Source organism: Eucyclogobius newberryi, unplaced genomic scaffold (genome assembly GCF_026437365.1).
Source record: "Eucyclogobius newberryi isolate DKJ021-1_F unplaced genomic scaffold, fEucNew1.0.hap1 SCAF_4, whole genome shotgun sequence".
In the NCBI taxonomy this organism is placed as follows: domain Eukaryota; kingdom Metazoa; phylum Chordata; class Actinopteri; order Gobiiformes; family Gobiidae; genus Eucyclogobius; species Eucyclogobius newberryi.
In genome coordinates, this window is record NW_027316056.1 from 5,243,087 (window position 1) to 5,263,044 (window position 19,958).

A 19,958-nucleotide genomic window follows, 5' to 3' on the forward strand; every position below is an offset into this window, starting at 1 on the left:
AGAGAGGGAGCGAAAGAGGGAGACAGTGAGAGAGGGAGTGAAAGAGGGAGACAGTGAGAGAGGGAGCGAAAGAGGGAGACAGTGAGAGAGGGAGCGAAAGAGGGAGACAGTGAGAGAGGGAGCGAAAGAGGGAGACAGTGAGAGAGGGAGTGAAAGAGGGAGACAGTGAGAGAGGAGCGAAAGAGGGAGACAGTGAGAGAGGGAGCGAAAGAGGGAGACAGTGAGAGAGGGAGCGAAAGAGGGAGACAGTGAGAGAGGGAGCGAAAGAGGGAGACAGTGAGAGAGGGAGCGAAAGAGGGAGACAGTGAGAGAGGGAGCGAAAGAGGGAGACAGTGAGAGAGGGAGCGAAAGAGGGAGACAGTGAGAGAGGGAGCGAAAGAGGGAGACAGTGAGAGAGGGAGCGAAAGAGGGAGACAGTGAGAGAGGGAGCGAAAGAGGGAGACAGTGAGAGAGGGAGCGAAAGAGGGAGACAGTGAGAGAGGGAGCGAAAGAGGGAGACAGTGAGAGAGTGAGTGAAAGAGGGAGACAGTGAGAGAGGGAGCGAAAGAGGGAGACAGTGAGAGAGGGAGCGAAAGAGGGAGACAGTGAGAGAGGGAGCGAAAGAGGGAGACAGTGAGAGAGGGAGCGAAAGAGGGAGACAGTGAGAGAGGGAGCGAAAGAGGGAGACAGTGAGAGAGGGAGCGAAAGAGGGAGACAGTGAGAGAGGGAGCGAAAGAGGGAGACAGTGAGAGAGGGAGCGAAAGAGGGAGACAGTGAGAGAGGGAGCGAAAGAGGGAGACAGTGAGAGAGGGAGCGAAAGAGGGAGACAGTGAGAGAGGGAGCGAAAGAGGGAGACAGTGAGAGAGGGAGCGAAAGAGGGAGACAGTGAGAGAGGGAGCGAAAGAGGGAGACAGTGAGAGAGGGAGCGAAAGAGGGAGACAGTGAGAGAGGGAGCGAAAGAGGGAGACAGTGAGAGAGGGAGCGAAAGAGGGAGACAGTGAGAGAGGGAGCGAAAGAGGGAGACAGTGAGAGAGGGAGCGAAAGAGGGAGACAGTGAGAGAGGGAGCGAAAGAGGGAGACAGTGAGAGAGGGAGCGAAAGAGGGAGACAGTGAGAGAGGGAGCGAAAGAGGGAGACAGTGAGAGAGGGAGCGAAAGAGGGAGACAGTGAGAGAGGGAGCGAAAGAGGGAGACAGTGAGAGAGGGAGCGAAAGAGGGAGACAGTGAGAGAGGGAGCGAAAGAGGGAGACAGTGAGAGAGGGAGCGAAAGAGGGAGACAGTGAGAGAGGGAGCGAAAGAGGGAGACAGTGAGAGAGGGAGTGAAAGAGGGAGACAGTGAGAGAGGGAGCGAAAGAGGGAGACAGTGAGAGAGGGAGCGAAAGAGGGAGACAGTGAGAGAGGGAGCGAAAGAGGGAGACAGTGAGAGAGGGAGTGAAAGAGGGAGACAGTGAGAGAGGGAGTGAAAGAGGGAGACAGTGAGAGAGGGAGCGAAAGAGGGAGACAGTGAGAGAGGGAGCGAAAGAGGGAGACAGTGAGAGAGGGAGCAAAAGAGGGAGACAGTGAGAGAGGGAGCGAAAGAGGGAGACAGTGAGAGAGGGAGCGAAAGAGGGAGACAGTGAGAGAGGGAGTGAAAGAGGGAGACAGTGAGAGAGTGAGTGAAAGGAAAGAGAGAGATCATGTTGAGCTTCACAGACACAGACTAGGAGCAGCTGGAACGCGCAGCATTGAGTTTGTGGTGAATCATAAATTCAGTTTGGAACAAGCGGTGCGTTCATCCTTGAGAACTCAGGGAAAAGATTTTTGCAAAGTAAAAACAACTGCACATGAACGCTCAAATATGGGAAAATATGAAAAAACTGAACGTTACTACAGTCCTGACTAAACGTTACTACAGTCCTGACTAAACGTTACTACAGTCCTGACTAAACGTTACTACAGTCCTGACTAAACGTTACTACAGTCCTGACTAAACGTTACTACAGTCCTGACTAAACGTTACTACAGTCCTGACTAAACGTTACTACAGTCCTGACTAAACGTTACTAAATGTTACTTCAGTCCTGACTAAACGTTACTACAGTCCTGACTAAACGTTACTACAGTCCTGACTAAACGTTACTAAACGTTACTACAGTCCTGACTAAACGTTACTACAGTTCTGACTAAACGTTACTTCAGTTCTGACTAAACGTTACTACAGTCCTGACTAAACGTTACTACAGTCCTGACTAAACGTTACTAAACGTTACTACAGTCCTGACTAAACGTTACTACAGTCCTGACTAAACGTTACTAAACGTTACTACAGTCCTGACTAAACGTTACTACAGTCCTGACTAAACGTTACTAAACGTTACTACAGTCCTGACTAAACGTTACTACAGTTCTGACTAAACGTTACTTCAGTTCTGACTAAACGTTACTACAGTCCTGACTAAACGTTACTACAGTCCTGACTAAACGTTACTACAGTCCTGACTAAACGTTACTACAGTCCTGACTAAACGTTACTACAGTCCTGACTAAACGTTACTAAACGTTACTACAGTCCTGACTAAACGTTACTACAGTTCTGACTAAACGTTACTTCAGTTCTGACTAAACGTTACTACAGTCCTGACTAAACGTTACTACAGTCCTGACTAAACGTTACTACAGTCCTGACTAAACGTTACTACAGTCCTGACTAAACGTTACTACAGTCCTGACTAAACGTTACTAAACGTTACTACAGTCCTGACTAAACGTTACTACAGTTCTGACTAAACGTTACTTCAGTTCTGACTAAACGTTACTACAGTCCTGACTAAACGTTACTACAGTCCTGACTAAACGTTACTACAGTCCTGACTAAACGTTACTAAACGTTACTACAGTCCTGACTAAACGTTACTACAGTCCTGACTAAACGTTACTACAGTCCTGACTAAACGTTACTACAGTCCTGACTAAATGTTACTACAGTCCTGACTAAACGTTACTACAGTCCTGACTAAACGTTACTACAGTCCTGACTAAACGTTACTACAGTCCTGACTAAACGTTACTAAAGTCCTGACTAAACGTTACTACAGTCCTGACTAAACGTTACTACAGTCCTGACTAAACGTTACTACAGTCCTGACTAAACGTTACTAAACGTTACTACAGTCCTGACTAAACGTTACTACAGTCCTGACTAAACGTTACTACAGTCCTGACTAAACGTTACTAAACGTTACTACAGTCCTGACTAAACGTTACTACAGTTCTGACTAAACGTTACTTCAGTTCTGACTAAACGTTACTACAGTCCTGACTAAACGTTACTACAGTCCTGACTAAACGTTACTAAACGTTACTACAGTCCTGACTAAACGTTACTACAGTCCTGACTAAACGTTACTAAACGTTACTACAGTCCTGACTAAACGTTACTACAGTCCTGACTAAACGTTACTAAACGTTACTACAGTCCTGACTAAACGTTACTACAGTTCTGACTAAACGTTACTTCAGTTCTGACTAAACGTTACTACAGTCCTGACTAAACGTTACTACAGTCCTGACTAAACGTTACTACAGTCCTGACTAAACGTTACTACAGTCCTGACTAAACGTTACTACAGTCCTGACTAAACGTTACTAAACGTTACTACAGTCCTGACTAAACGTTACTACAGTTCTGACTAAACGTTACTTCAGTTCTGACTAAACGTTACTACAGTCCTGACTAAACGTTACTACAGTCCTGACTAAACGTTACTACAGTCCTGACTAAACGTTACTAAACGTTACTACAGTCCTGACTAAACGTTACTACAGTCCTGACTAAACGTTACTAAACGTTACTACAGTCCTGACTAAACGTTACTACAGTTCTGACTAAACGTTACTTCAGTTCTGACTAAACGTTACTACAGTCCTGACTAAACGTTACTACAGTCCTGACTAAACGTTACTACAGTCCTGACTAAACGTTACTACAGTCCTGACTAAACGTTACTACAGTCCTGACTAAACGTTACTACAGTTCTGACTAAACGTTACTTCAGTTCTGACTAAACGTTACTACAGTCCTGACTAAACGTTACTACAGTCCTGACTAAACGTTACTACAGTCCTGACTAAACGTTACTAAACGTTACTACAGTCCTGACTAAACGTTACTACAGTCCTGACTAAACGTTACTACAGTCCTGACTAAACGTTACTACAGTCCTGACTAAACGTTACTACAGTCCTGACTAAACGTTACTACAGTCCTGACTAAACGTTACTACAGTCCTAACTAAACGTTACTACAGTCCTGACTAAACGTTACTACAGTCCTGACTAAACGTTACTACAGTCCTGACTAAACGTTACTACAGTCCTGACTAAACGTTACTAAACGTTACTACAGTCCTGACTAAACGTTACTACAGTCCTGACTAAACGTTACTACAGTCCTGACTAAACGTTACTAAACGTTACTACAGTCCTGACTAAACGTTACTACAGTTCTGACTAAACGTTACTTCAGTTCTGACTAAACGTTACTACAGTCCTGACTAAACGTTACTACAGTCCTGACTAAACTTTACTAAACAATACTACAGTCCTGACTAAACGTTACTACAGTCCTGACTAAACGTTACTAAACGTTACTACAGTCCTGACTAAACGTTACTACAGTCCTGACTAAACGTTACTAAACGTTACTACAGTCCTGACTAAACGTTACTACAGTTCTGACTAAACGTTACTTCAGTTCTGACTAAACGTTACTACAGTCCTGACTAAACGTTACTACAGTCCTGACTAAACGTTACTACAGTCCTGACTAAACGTTACTACAGTCCTGACTAAACGTTACTACAGTCCTGACTAAACGTTACTAAACGTTACTACAGTCCTGACTAAACGTTACTACAGTTCTGACTAAACGTTACTTCAGTTCTGACTAAACGTTACTACAGTCCTGACTAAACGTTACTACAGTCCTGACTAAACGTTACTACAGTCCTGACTAAACGTTACTAAACGTTACTACAGTCCTGACTAAACGTTACTACAGTCCTGACTAAACGTTACTACAGTCCTGACTAAACGTTACTACAGTCCTGACTAAACGTTACTACAGTCCTGACTAAACGTTACTACAGTCCTGACTAAACGTTACTACAGTCCTGACTAAACGTTACTACAGTCCTGACTAAACGTTACTACAGTCCTGACTAAACGTTACTAAACGTTACTACAGTCCTGACTAAACGTTACTTCAGTTCTGACTAAACGTTACTACAGTCCTGACTAAACGTTACTACAGTCCTGACTAAACGTTACTACAGTCCTGACTAAACGTTACTAAACGTTACTACAGTCCTGACTAAACGTTACTACAGTCCTGACTAAACGTTACTACAGTCCTGACTAAACGTTACTACAGTCCTGACTAAACGTTACTAAACGTTACTACAGTTCTGACTAAACGTTACTTCAGTTCTGACTAAACGTTACTACAGTCCTGACTAAACGTTACTACAGTCCTGACTAAACGTTACTACAGTCCTGACTAAACGTTACTAAACGTTACTACAGTCCTGACTAAACGTTACTAAACGTTACTACAGTCCTGACTAAACGTTACTACAGTCCTGACTAAACGTTACTAAACGTTACTACAGTCCTGACTAAACGTTACTACAGTCCTGACTAAACGTTACTAAACGTTACTACAGTCCTGACTAAACGTTACTACAGTTCTGACTAAACGTTACTTCAGTTCTGACTAAACGTTACTACAGTCCTGACTAAACGTTACTACAGTCCTGACTAAACGTTACTTAACGTTACTACAGTCCTGACTAAACGTTACTACAGTCCTGACTAAACGTTACTAAACGTTACTACAGTCCTGACTAAACGTTACTACAGTCCTGACTAAACGTTACTAAACGTTACTACAGTCCTGACTAAACGTTACTACAGTTCTGACTAAACGTTACTTCAGTTCTGACTAAACGTTACTACAGTCCTGACTAAACGTTACTACAGTCCTGACTAAACGTTACTACAGTCCTGACTAAACGTTACTACAGTCCTGACTAAACGTTACTACAGTCCTGACTAAACGTTACTAAACGTTACTACAGTTCTGACTAAACGTTACTTCAGTTCTGACTAAACGTTACTACAGTCCTGACTAAACGTTACTACATTCCTGACTAAACGTTACTACAGTCCTGACTAAACGTTACTACAGTCCTGACTAAACGTTACTAAACGTTACTACAGTCCTGACTAAACGTTACTAAACGTTACTACAGTCCTGACTAAACGTTACTACAGTCCTGACTAAACGTTACTAAACGTTACTACAGTCCTGACTAAACGTTACTACAGTCCTGACTAAACGTTACTACAGTCCTGACTAAACGTTACTACAGTCCTGACTAAACGTTACTACAGTCCTGACTAAACGTTACTACAGTCCTGACTAAACGTTACTACAGTCCTGACTAAACGTTACTAAACGTTACTACAGTCCTGACTAAACGTTACTACAGTCCTGACTAAACGTTACTACAGTCCTGACTAAACGTTACTAAACGTTACTACAGTCCTGACTAAACGTTACTACAGTTCTGACTAAACGTTACTTCAGTTCTGACTAAACGTTACTACAGTCCTGACTAAACGTTACTACAGTCCTGACTAAACGTTACTAAACGTTACTACAGTCCTGACTAAACGTTACTACAGTCCTGACTAAACGTTACTAAACGTTACTACAGTCCTGACTAAACGTTACTACAGTCCTGACTAAACGTTACTAAACGTTACTACAGTCCTGACTAAACGTTACTACAGTTCTGACTAAACGTTACTACAGTCCTGACTAAACGTTACTACAGTTCTGACTAAACGTTACTTCAGTTCTGACTAAACGTTACTACAGTCCTGACTAAACGTTACTACAGTCCTGACTAAACGTTACTACAGTCCTGACTAAACGTTACTAAACGTTACTACAGTCCTGACTAAACGTTACTACAGTCCTGACTAAACGTTACTACAGTCCTGACTAAACGTTACTACAGTCCTGACTAAACGTTACTACAGTCCTGACTAAACGTTACTACAGTCCTGACTAAACGTTACTACAGTCCTAACTAAACGTTACTACAGTCCTGACTAAACGTTACTACAGTCCTGACTAAACGTTACTACAGTCCTGACTAAACGTTACTACAGTCCTGACTAAACGTTACTAAACGTTACTACAGTCCTGACTAAACGTTACTACAGTCCTGACTAAACGTTACTACAGTCCTGACTAAACGTTACTAAACGTTACTACAGTCCTGACTAAACGTTACTACAGTTCTGACTAAACGTTACTTCAGTTCTGACTAAACGTTACTACAGTCCTGACTAAACGTTACTACAGTCCTGACTAAACTTTACTAAACAATACTACAGTCCTGACTAAACGTTACTACAGTCCTGACTAAACGTTACTAAACGTTACTACAGTCCTGACTAAACGTTACTACAGTCCTGACTAAACGTTACTAAACGTTACTACAGTCCTGACTAAACGTTACTACAGTTCTGACTAAACGTTACTTCAGTTCTGACTAAACGTTACTACAGTCCTGACTAAACGTTACTACAGTCCTGACTAAACGTTACTACAGTCCTGACTAAACGTTACTACAGTCCTGACTAAACGTTACTACAGTCCTGACTAAACGTTACTAAACGTTACTACAGTCCTGACTAAACGTTACTACAGTTCTGACTAAACGTTACTTCAGTTCTGACTAAACGTTACTACAGTCCTGACTAAACGTTACTACAGTCCTGACTAAACGTTACTACAGTCCTGACTAAACGTTACTAAACGTTACTACAGTCCTGACTAAACGTTACTACAGTCCTGACTAAACGTTACTACAGTCCTGACTAAACGTTACTACAGTCCTGACTAAACGTTACTACAGTCCTGACTAAACGTTACTACAGTCCTGACTAAACGTTACTACAGTCCTGACTAAACGTTACTACAGTCCTGACTAAACGTTACTAAACGTTACTACAGTTCTGACTAAACGTTACTTCAGTTCTGACTAAACGTTACTACAGTCCTGACTAAACGTTACTACAGTCCTGACTAAACGTTACTACAGTCCTGACTAAACGTTACTAAACGTTACTACAGTCCTGACTAAACGTTACTAAACGTTACTACAGTCCTGACTAAACGTTACTACAGTCCTGACTAAACGTTACTAAACGTTACTACAGTCCTGACTAAACGTTACTACAGTCCTGACTAAACGTTACTAAACGTTACTACAGTCCTGACTAAACGTTACTACAGTTCTGACTAAACGTTACTTCAGTTCTGACTAAACGTTACTACAGTCCTGACTAAACGTTACTACAGTCCTGACTAAACGTTACTTAACGTTACTACAGTCCTGACTAAACGTTACTACAGTCCTGACTAAACGTTACTAAACGTTACTACAGTCCTGACTAAACGTTACTACAGTCCTGACTAAACGTTACTAAACGTTACTACAGTCCTGACTAAACGTTACTACAGTTCTGACTAAACGTTACTTCAGTTCTGACTAAACGTTACTACAGTCCTGACTAAACGTTACTACAGTCCTGACTAAACGTTACTACAGTCCTGACTAAACGTTACTACAGTCCTGACTAAACGTTACTACAGTCCTGACTAAACGTTACTAAACGTTACTACAGTTCTGACTAAACGTTACTTCAGTTCTGACTAAACGTTACTACAGTCCTGACTAAACGTTACTACATTCCTGACTAAACGTTACTACAGTCCTGACTAAACGTTACTACAGTCCTGACTAAACGTTACTAAACGTTACTACAGTCCTGACTAAACGTTACTAAACGTTACTACAGTCCTGACTAAACGTTACTACAGTCCTGACTAAACGTTACTAAACGTTACTACAGTCCTGACTAAACGTTACTACAGTCCTGACTAAACGTTACTACAGTCCTGACTAAACGTTACTACAGTCCTGACTAAACGTTACTACAGTCCTGACTAAACGTTACTACAGTCCTGACTAAACGTTACTACAGTCCTGACTAAACGTTACTACAGTCCTGACTAAACGTTACTACAGTCCTGACTAAACGTTACTAAACGTTACTACAGTCCTGACTAAACGTTACTACAGTCCTGACTAAACGTTACTACAGTCCTGACTAAACGTTACTAAACGTTACTACAGTCCTGACTAAACGTTACTACAGTTCTGACTAAACGTTACTTCAGTTCTGACTAAACGTTACTACAGTCCTGACTAAACGTTACTACAGTCCTGACTAAACGTTACTAAACGTTACTACAGTCCTGACTAAACGTTACTACAGTCCTGACTAAACGTTACTAAACGTTACTACAGTCCTGACTAAACGTTACTACAGTCCTGACTAAACGTTACTAAACGTTACTACAGTCCTGACTAAACGTTACTACAGTTCTGACTAAACGTTACTTCAGTTCTGACTAAACGTTACTACAGTCCTGACTAAACGTTACTACAGTCCTGACTAAACGTTACTACAGTCCTGACTAAACGTTACTACAATCCTGACTAAACGTTACTACAGTCCTGACTAAACGTTACTAAACGTTACTACAGTCCTGACTAAACGTTACTACAGTTCTGATTAAACGTTACTTCAGTTCTGACTAAACGTTACTACAGTCCTGACTAAACGTTACTACAGTCCTGACTAAACGTTACTACAGTCCTGACTAAACGTTACTAAACGTTACTACAGTCCTGACTAAACGTTACTACAGTCCTGACTAAACGTTACTACAGTCCTGACTAAACGTTACTACAGTCCTGACTAAACGTTACTACAGTCCTGACTAAACGTTACTACAGTCCTGACTAAACGTTACTACAGTCCTGACTAAACGTTACTACAGTCCTGACTAAACGTTACTACAGTCCTGACTAAACGTTACTACAGTCCTGACTAAACGTTACTAAACGTTACTACAGTCCTGACTAAACGTCACTACAGTCCTGACTAAACGTTACTACAGTCCTGACTAAACGTTACTACAGTCCTGACTAAACGTTACTACAGTCCTGACTAAACGTTACTAAACGTTACTACAGTCCTGACTAAACGTTACTTCAGTTCTGACTAAACGTTACTACAGTCCTGACTAAACGTTACTACAGTCCTGACTAAACGTTACTACAGTCCTGACTAAACGTTACTAAACGTTACTACAGTCCTGACTAAACGTCACTACAGTCCTGACTAAACGTTACTACAGTCCTGACTAAACGTTACTACAGTCCTGACTAAACGTTACTAAACGTTACTACAGTTCTGACTAAACGTTACTTCAGTTCTGACTAAACGTTACTACAGTCCTGACTAAACGTTACTACAGTCCTGACTAAACGTTACTACAGTCCTGACTAAACGTTACTAAACGTTACTACAGTCCTGACTAAACGTTACTAAACGTTACTACAGTCCTGACTAAACGTTACTACAGTTCTGACTAAACGTTACTTCAGTTCTGACTAAACGTTACTACAGTCCTGACTAAACGTTACTACAGTCCTGACTAAACGTTACTAAACGTTACTACAGTCCTGACTAAACGTTACTACAGTCCTGACTAAACGTTACTAAACGTTACTACAGTCCTGACTAAACGTTACTACAGTCCTGACTAAACGTTACTAAACGTTACTACAGTCCTGACTAAACGTTACTACAGTTCTGACTAAACGTTACTTCAGTTCTGACTAAACGTTACTACAGTCCTGACTAAACGTTACTACAGTCCTGACTAAACGTTACTACAGTCCTGACTAAACGTTACTACAGTCCTGACTAAACGTTACTACAGTCCTGACTAAACGTTACTAAACGTTACTACAGTCCTGACTAAACGTTACTACAGTTCTGACTAAACGTTACTTCAGTTCTGACTAAACGTTACTACAGTCCTGACTAAACGTTACTACAGTCCTGACTAAACGTTACTACAGTCCTGACTAAACGTTACTACAGTCCTGACTAAACGTTACTACAGTCCTGACTAAACGTTACTAAACGTTACTACAGTCCTGACTAAACGTTACTACAGTTCTGACTAAACGTTACTTCAGTTCTGACTAAACGTTACTACAGTCCTGACTAAACGTTACTACAGTCCTGACTAAACGTTACTACAGTCCTGACTAAACGTTACTAAACGTTACTACAGTCCTGACTAAACGTTACTACAGTCCTGACTAAACGTTACTACAGTCCTGACTAAACGTTACTACAGTCCTGACTAAATGTTACTACAGTCCTGACTAAACGTTACTACAGTCCTGACTAAACGTTACTACAGTCCTGACTAAACGTTACTACAGTCCTGACTAAACGTTACTACAGTCCTGACTAAACGTTACTACAGTCCTGACTAAACGTTACTACAGTGCTGACTAAACGTTACTAAACGTTACTACAGTCCTGACTAAACGTTACTACAGTCCTGACCAAACGTTACTGCAGTCCTGACTAAACGTTACTAAACGTTACTACAGTCCTGACTAAACGTTACTACAGTTCTGACTAAACGTTACTTCAGTTCTGACTAAACGTTACTACAGTCCTGACTAAACGTTACTACAGTCCTGACTAAACGTTACTAAACGTTACTACAGTCCTGACTAAACGTTACTACAGTCCTGACTAAACGTTACTAAACGTTACTACAGTCCTGACTAAACGTTACTACAGTCCTGACTAAACGTTACTAAACGTTACTACAGTCCTGACTAAACGATACTACAGTTCTGACTAAACGTTACTTCAGTTCTGACTAAACGTTACTACAGTCCTGACTAAACGTTACTACAGTCCTGACTAAACGTTACTACAGTCCTGACTAAACGTTACTACAGTCCTGACTAAACGTTACTACAGTCCTGACTAAACGTTACTAAACGTTACTACAGTCCTGACTAAACGTTACTACAGTTCTGACTAAACGTTACTTCAGTTCTGACTAAACGTTACTACAGTCCTGACTAAACGTTACTACAGTCCTGACTAAACGTTACTACAGTCCTGACTAAACGTTACTAAACGTTACTACAGTCCTGACTAAACGTTACTACAGTCCTGACTAAACGTTACTAAACGTTACTACAGTCCTGACTAAACGTTACTACAGTTCTGACTAAACGTTACTTCAGTTCTGACTAAACGTTACTACAGTCCTGACTAAACGTTACTACAGTCCTGACTAAACGTTACTACAGTCCTGACTAAACGTTACTACAGTCCTGACTAAACGTTACTACAGTCCTGACTAAACGTTACTACAGTTCTGACTAAACGTTACTTCAGTTCTGACTAAACGTTACTACAGTCCTGACTAAACGTTACTACAGTCCTGACTAAACGTTACTACAGTCCTGACTAAACGTTACTAAACGTTACTACAGTCCTGACTAAACGTTACTACAGTCCTGACTAAACGTTACTACAGTCCTGACTAAACGTTACTACAGTCCTGACTAAACGTTACTACAGTCCTGACTAAACGTTACTACAGTCCTGACTAAACGTTACTACAGTCCTAACTAAACGTTACTACAGTCCTGACTAAACGTTACTACAGTCCTGACTAAACGTTACTACAGTCCTGACTAAACGTTACTACAGTCCTGACTAAACGTTACTAAACGTTACTACAGTCCTGACTAAACGTTACTACAGTCCTGACTAAACGTTACTACAGTCCTGACTAAACTTTACTAAACGTTACTACAGTCCTGACTAAACGTTACTACAGTTCTGACTAAACGTTACTTCAGTTCTGACTAAACGTTACTACAGTCCTGACTAAACGTTACTACAGTCCTGACTAAACTTTACTAAACAATACTACAGTCCTGACTAAACGTTACTACAGTCCTGACTAAACGTTACTAAACGTTACTACAGTCCTGACTAAACGTTACTACAGTCCTGACTAAACGTTACTAAACGTTACTACAGTCCTGACTAAACGTTACTACAGTTCTGACTAAACGTTACTTCAGTTCTGACTAAACGTTACTACAGTCCTGACTAAACGTTACTACAGTCCTGACTAAACGTTACTACAGTCCTGACTAAACGTTACTACAGTCCTGACTAAACGTTACTACAGTCCTGACTAAACGTTACTAAACGTTACTACAGTCCTGACTAAACGTTACTACAGTTCTGACTAAACGTTACTTCAGTTCTGACTAAACGTTACTACAGTCCTGACTAAACGTTACTACAGTCCTGACTAAACGTTACTACAGTCCTGACTAAACGTTACTAAACGTTACTACAGTCCTGACTAAACGTTACTACAGTCCTGACTAAACGTTACTACAGTCCTGACTAAACGTTACTACAGTCCTGACTAAACGTTACTACAGTCCTGACTAAACGTTACTACAGTCCTGACTAAACGTTACTACAGTCCTGACTAAACGTTACTACAGTCCTGACTAAACGTTACTACAGTCCTGACTAAACGTTACTAAACGTTACTACAGTCCTGACTAAACGTTACTTCAGTTCTGACTAAACGTTACTACAGTCCTGACTAAACGTTACTACAGTCCTGACTAAACGTTACTACAGTCCTGACTAAACGTTACTAAACGTTACTACAGTCCTGACTAAACGTTACTACAGTCCTGACTAAACGTTACTACAGTCCTGACTAAACGTTACTACAGTCCTGACTAAACGTTACTAAACGTTACTACAGTCCTGACTAAACGTTACTAAACGTTACTACAGTCCTGACTAAACGTTACTACAGTCCTGACTAAACGTTACTAAACGTTACTACAGTCCTGACTAAACGTTACTACAGTCCTGACTAAACGTTACTAAACGTTACTACAGTCCTGACTAAACGTTACTACAGTTCTGACTAAACGTTACTTCAGTTCTGACTAAACGTTACTACAGTCCTGACTAAACGTTACTACAGTCCTGACTAAACGTTACTAAACGTTACTACAGTCCTGACTAAACGTTACTACAGTCCTGACTAAACGTTACTAAACGTTACTACAGTCCTGACTAAACGTTACTACAGTCCTGACTAAACGTTACTAAACGTTACTACAGTCCTGACTAAACGTTACTACAGTTCTGACTAAACGTTACTTCAGTTCTGACTAAACGTTACTACAGTCCTGACTAAACGTTACTACAGTCCTGACTAAACGTTACTACAGTCCTGACTAAACGTTACTACAGTCCTGACTAAACGTTACTACAGTCCTGACTAAACGTTACTAAACGTTACTACAGTTCTGACTAAACGTTACTTCAGTTCTGACTAAACGTTACTACAGTCCTGACTAAACGTTACTACATTCCTGACTAAACGTTACTACAGTCCTGACTAAACGTTACTACAGTCCTGACTAAACGTTACTAAACGTTACTACAGTCCTGACTAAACGTTACTAAACGTTACTACAGTCCTGACTAAACGTTACTACAGTCCTGACTAAACGTTACTAAACGTTACTACAGTCCTGACTAAACGTTACTACAGTCCTGACTAAACGTTACTACAGTCCTGACTAAACGTTACTACAGTCCTGACTAAACGTTACTACAGTCCTGACTAAACGTTACTACAGTCCTGACTAAACGTTACTACAGTCCTGACTAAACGTTACTACAGTCCTGACTAAACGTTACTACAGTCCTGACTAAACGTTACTACAGTCCTGACTAAACGTTACTAAACGTTACTACAGTCCTGACTAAACGTTACTACAGTCCTGACTAAACGTTACTACAGTCCTGACTAAACGTTACTAAACGTTACTACAGTCCTGACTAAACGTTACTACAGTTCTGACTAAACGTTACTTCAGTTCTGACTAAACGTTACTACAGTCCTGACTAAACGTTACTACAGTCCTGACTAAACGTTACTAAACGTTACTACAGTCCTGACTAAACGTTACTACAGTCCTGACTAAACGTTACTAAACGTTACTACAGTCCTGACTAAACGTTACTACAGTCCTGACTAAACGTTACTAAACGTTACTACAGTCCTGACTAAACGTTACTACAGTTCTGACTAAACGTTACTTCAGTTCTGACTAAACGTTACTACAGTCCTGACTAAACGTTACTACAGTCCTGACTAAACGTTACTACAGTCCTGACTAAACGTTACTACAGTCCTGACTAAACGTTACTAAACGTTACTACAGTCCTGACTAAACGTTACTACAGTTCTGACTAAACGTTACTTCAGTTCTGACTAAACGTTACTACAGTCCTGACTAAACGTTACTACAGTCCTGACTAAACGTTACTACAGTCCTGACTAAACGTTACTAAACGTTACTACAGTCCTGACTAAACGTTACTACAGTCCTGACTAAATGTTACTACAGTCCTGACTAAACGTTACTACAGTCCTGACTAAACGTTACTACAGTCCTGACTAAACGTTACTACAGTCCTGACTAAACGTTACTACAGTCCTGACTAAACGTTACTACAGTCCTGACTAAACGTTACTACAGTCCTGACTAAACGTTACTAAACGTTACTACAGTCCTGACTAAACGTCACTACAGTCCTGACTAAACGTTACTACAGTCCTGACTAAACGTTACTACAGTCCTGACTAAACGTTACTACAGTCCTGACTAAACGTTACTAAACGTTACTACAGTCCTGACTAAACGTTACTTCAGTTCTGACTAAACGTTACTACAGTCCTGACTAAACGTTACTACAGTCCTGACTAAACGTTACTACAGTCCTGACTAAACGTTACTAAACGTTACTACAGTCCTGACTAAACGTCACTACAGTCCTGACTAAACGTTACTACAGTCCTGACTAAACGTTACTACAGTCCTGACTAAACGTTACTAAACGTTACTACAGTTCTGACTAAACGTTACTTCAGTTCTGACTAAACGTTACTACAGTCCTGACTAAACGTTACTACAGTCCTGACTAAACGTTACTACAGTCCTGACTAAACGTTACTACAGTCCTGACTAAACGTTACTAAACGTTACTACAGTCCTGACTAAACGTTACTAAACGTTACTACAGTCCTGACTAAACGTTACTACAGTCCTGACTAAACGTTACTAAACGTTACTACAGTCCTGACTAAACGTTACTAAACGTTACTACAGTCCTGACTAAACGTTACTACAGTCCTGACTAAACGTTACTAAACGTTACTACAGTCCTGACTAAACGTTACTACAGTCCTGACTAAACGTTACTAAACGTTACTACAGTCCTGACTAAACGTTACTACAGTCCTGACTAAACGTTACTACAGTCCTGACTAAACGTTACTACAGTCCTGACTAAACGTTACTACAGTCCTGACTAAACGTTACTACAGTCCTGACTAAACGTTACTACAGTCCTGACTAAACGTTACTACAGTCCTGACTAAACGTTACTACAGTCCTGACTAAACGTTACTACAGTCCTGACTAAACGTTACTACAGTCCTGACTAAACGTTACTACAGTCCTGACTAAACGTTACTACAGTCCTGACTAAACGTTACTACAGTCCTGACTAAACGTTACTACAGTTCTGACTAAACGTTACTACAGTCCTGACTAAACGTTACTACAGTCCTGACTAAACGTTACTAAACGTTACTACAGTCCTGACTAAACGTTACTAAACGTTACTACAGTCCTGACTAAACGTTACTAAACGTTACTACAGTCCTGACTAAACGTTACTACAGTCCTGACTAAACGTTACTACAGTCCTGACTAAACGTTACTACAGTCCTGACTAAACGTTACTACAGTCCTGACTAAACGTTACTACAGTCCTGACTAAACGTTACTACAGTCCTGACTAAACGTTACTACAGTCCTGACTAAACGTTACTACAGTCCGTAGAAGTAAACTGACTTCTGCAGGTTCGACTTTTAGAACTTTAGTTCTGGTTTAGTTTCTTCATGATCATATTTAACTGAATGAGTCTGATCAGAATCTCTTCTCCAGAGTCTGGGTCTTTCCAGGTCCAGGTTCAGTCCAGCACAAGTGCAGGGGCCATGGTCCTGGTCTAGTCCTGGTCTATAACCAGTTTTCCCTCTTCTCAGTTAGGAGTGCTGTCTTATATTGAGATCACACTTGCCCTGTGGCAATTTACGCCTCACACGAGAGGCATTTTAACACAGGCCAGTTTAGTCCTGATGTAGACTTGGTTTGATCTTGTTCTAGTCCTGGTCCTGGTCCTGGTCTGGTCTGGTCTGGTCCTGGTCTGGTCCTGGTCCTGGTCTGGTCCTGGTCTGGTCCTGGTCCTGGTCTGGTCTGGTCTGGTCCTGGTCCTGGTCCTGGTCCTGGTCTGGTCCTAGTCCTGGTCTGGTCCTGGTCCTGGTCTGGTCTGGTCCTGGTCTGGTCCTGGTCCTGGTCTGGTCCTGGTCTGGTCCTGGTCCTGGTCCTGGTCCTGGTCTGGTCCTGGTCCTGGTCCTGGTCTGGTCTGGTCTGGTCCTGGTCCTGGTCCTGGTCTGGTCCTAGTCCTGGTCTGGTCTGGTCCTGGTCCTGGTCTGGTCTGGTCCTGGTCCTGGTCCTGGTCCTGGTCCTGGTCCTGGTCTGGTCTGGTCCTGGTCTGGTCCTGGTCTGGTCTGGTCTGGTCCTGGTCCTGGTCTGGTCTGGTCTGGTCCTGGTCTGGTCCTGGTCCTGGTCTGGTCTGGTCCTGGTCTAGTTCCGGGTTTAATCCTGGTCTTCTTCTTCTCATCTAGTCTTGGGTTTTATGGCCACTTAGTCCTAATGTGGGTATTTTTGGTGCAAACAGCAAGTGCTGGTTTATTCCTGGTTTATTCCTGGTTTATTCCTGGTCTGGTACTGGGTTGGTCCTGGTCCTAGTCCTGGTCCTGGTCCTGGTCTGGCCCTTATCTGACCCTGGTCTGCTCCTGGTCCTGGTCTGGTCCTGGTCCTGGACTGGCCCTGGTCTGGCCCTGGTTCTGGTCCTGGTCCTGGTTCTGGTTCTGGTCCTGGTCTGCTCCTGGTCTGGCCCTGGTCCTGGTCTGGTCCTGGTCTGCTCCTGGTCTAGTCCTGGTCCTGCTCCTGGTCTGGCCCTGGTTCTGGTCCTGGTCCTGGTTCTGGTCCTGGTCTGCTCCTGGTCTAGCCCTGGTCCTGGTCTGGCCCTGGTCCTGGTCTGGCCCTGGTCCTGATTCTGGTCCTGGTCTGCTCCTGGTCTAGCCCTGGTCCTGGTCTGGCACTGGTCCTGGTCTGGCCCTGGTCCTGGTTCTGGTCCTGGTCTGCTCCTGGTCTGGCCCTGGTCCTGGTCCTGGTCTGCTCCTGGTCTGCTCCTGGTCTGGCCCTGGTCCTGGTCTGGCCCTGGTCCTGGTTCTGGTCCTGGTCTGGCCCTGGTCTGGTCCTGGTCTGGTCCTGGTTAGTTCCTGGTCTGGCCCTGGTCCTGGTCTGGCCCTGGCCCTGGTCCTGGTCCTGGTCTGCTCCTGGTCTAGCCCTGGTCCTGGTCTGGCCCTGGCCCTGGTCCTGGTCTGGCCCTGGTCTGGCCCTGGTCCTGGTCCTGGTCTGCTCCTGGTCTAGCCCTGGTCCTGGTCTGGCCCTGGTCCTGGTTCTGGTCCTGGTCTGGCCCTGGTCTGGTCCTGGTCTGGTCCTGGTTAGTTCCTGGTCTGGCCCTGGTCCTGGTCTGGCCCTGGCCCTGGTCCTGGTCTGCTCCTGGTCTAGCCCTGGTCCTGGTCTGGCCCTGGCCCTGGTCCTGGTCTGGCCCTGGTCTGGCCCTGGTCCTGGTCCTGGTCTGCTCCTGGTCTAGCCCTGGTCCTGGTCTGGCCCTGGTCCTGGTTCTGGTCCTGGTCTGGCCCTGGTCTGGTCCTGGTCTGGTCCTGGTTAGTTCCTGGTCTGGCCCTGGTCCTGGTCTGGCCCTGGTCCTGGTCCTGGTCTGCTCCTGGTCTAGCCCTGGTCCTGGTCTGGCCCTGGCCCTGGCCCTGGTCCTGGTCTGGCCCTGGTCTGGCCCTGGTCCTGGTCCTGGTCTGCTCCTGGTCTAGCCCTGGTCCTGGTCTGGCCCTGGCCCTGGCCCTGGTCCTGGTCTGGCCCTGGTCTGGTCCTGGTCTCTAACCGGTCTCTCTTCTCCCTCAGGCTGTAAGGAGTGCTGTGAGCGGTGCGTGGGCAGCCTGCCATGGGCCTCGCTCATCGCCACCATCTTGCTGTACATGGGCGTGGCTCTGTTCTGTGGCTGTGGACACGAGGCGCTCAGTGGCACCGTCACCATCCTCCAGAACTACTTTGAGGTGATCCGAGCTCCAGGAGACACCATCGATGTCTTCACCATGTGAGTGAACACTGCACTCATAAATACTGTCACATTTGAGCTGAACACATTCTGGGATCAGTAATGAAGCCCTCATCATCAGGACCATTCACAGTTCCTGAAAACAAGTGACTCAAATGTGGCCCGAATTCAAACTGAAGCTGTTTCTGAACTTATAGAGTTTAAACAAATGGTTGGACTCTTTGTGAAGATGAAACTCTGTAGTTTTGTATTCTTATGTCTTAATCCTGAGCGTGAACAAGCTTTGCACAGGAAAATCAGATTTTAAATCCTGCCATATTTCCAGGCCGGGTGTGCACGGGCTCCAGAGCTGATGCGGTGCCACGTGAGGTACTTAAGATGGCCTGTCACACCAGCTCCTGTCCACTGCAGTCCGGTTTTACTGAACACTGCGCAGATTCACGTATTTCGTGCCAGAAAACTCATCAAATGACCTGGAAGCTGCGATCTCCGGCAAAGATGGACTTCTTGCAGATTCTCTCCGCTGACCCGCGAGGCTCCTGGACTCGGGGCCCCAATGCTCAGAGTGCATTGATTTGAAGCACTTCCAAACTCAGGCGTCCCAAACCCGCACGTGAAGCTGGTGTGGGAGGACGGTCT

At 43.5% G+C, this 19,958-nt stretch overlaps 1 protein-coding gene across 1 annotated transcript in view; it reads left to right on the top strand.

Moving 5' to 3' along the window:
- LOC140377612 (neuronal membrane glycoprotein M6-a-like) overlaps positions 1-19,958 on the top strand; it is a 67,242-nt gene that overhangs the window by 32,540 nt on the left and 14,744 nt on the right. The window contains exon 2 of the mRNA XM_072463080.1: positions 19,166-19,358. Within this exon, the coding sequence (XP_072319181.1) occupies positions 19,166-19,358 (193 nt within the window). The remainder of the gene's footprint in view (positions 1-19,165; positions 19,359-19,958) is intronic.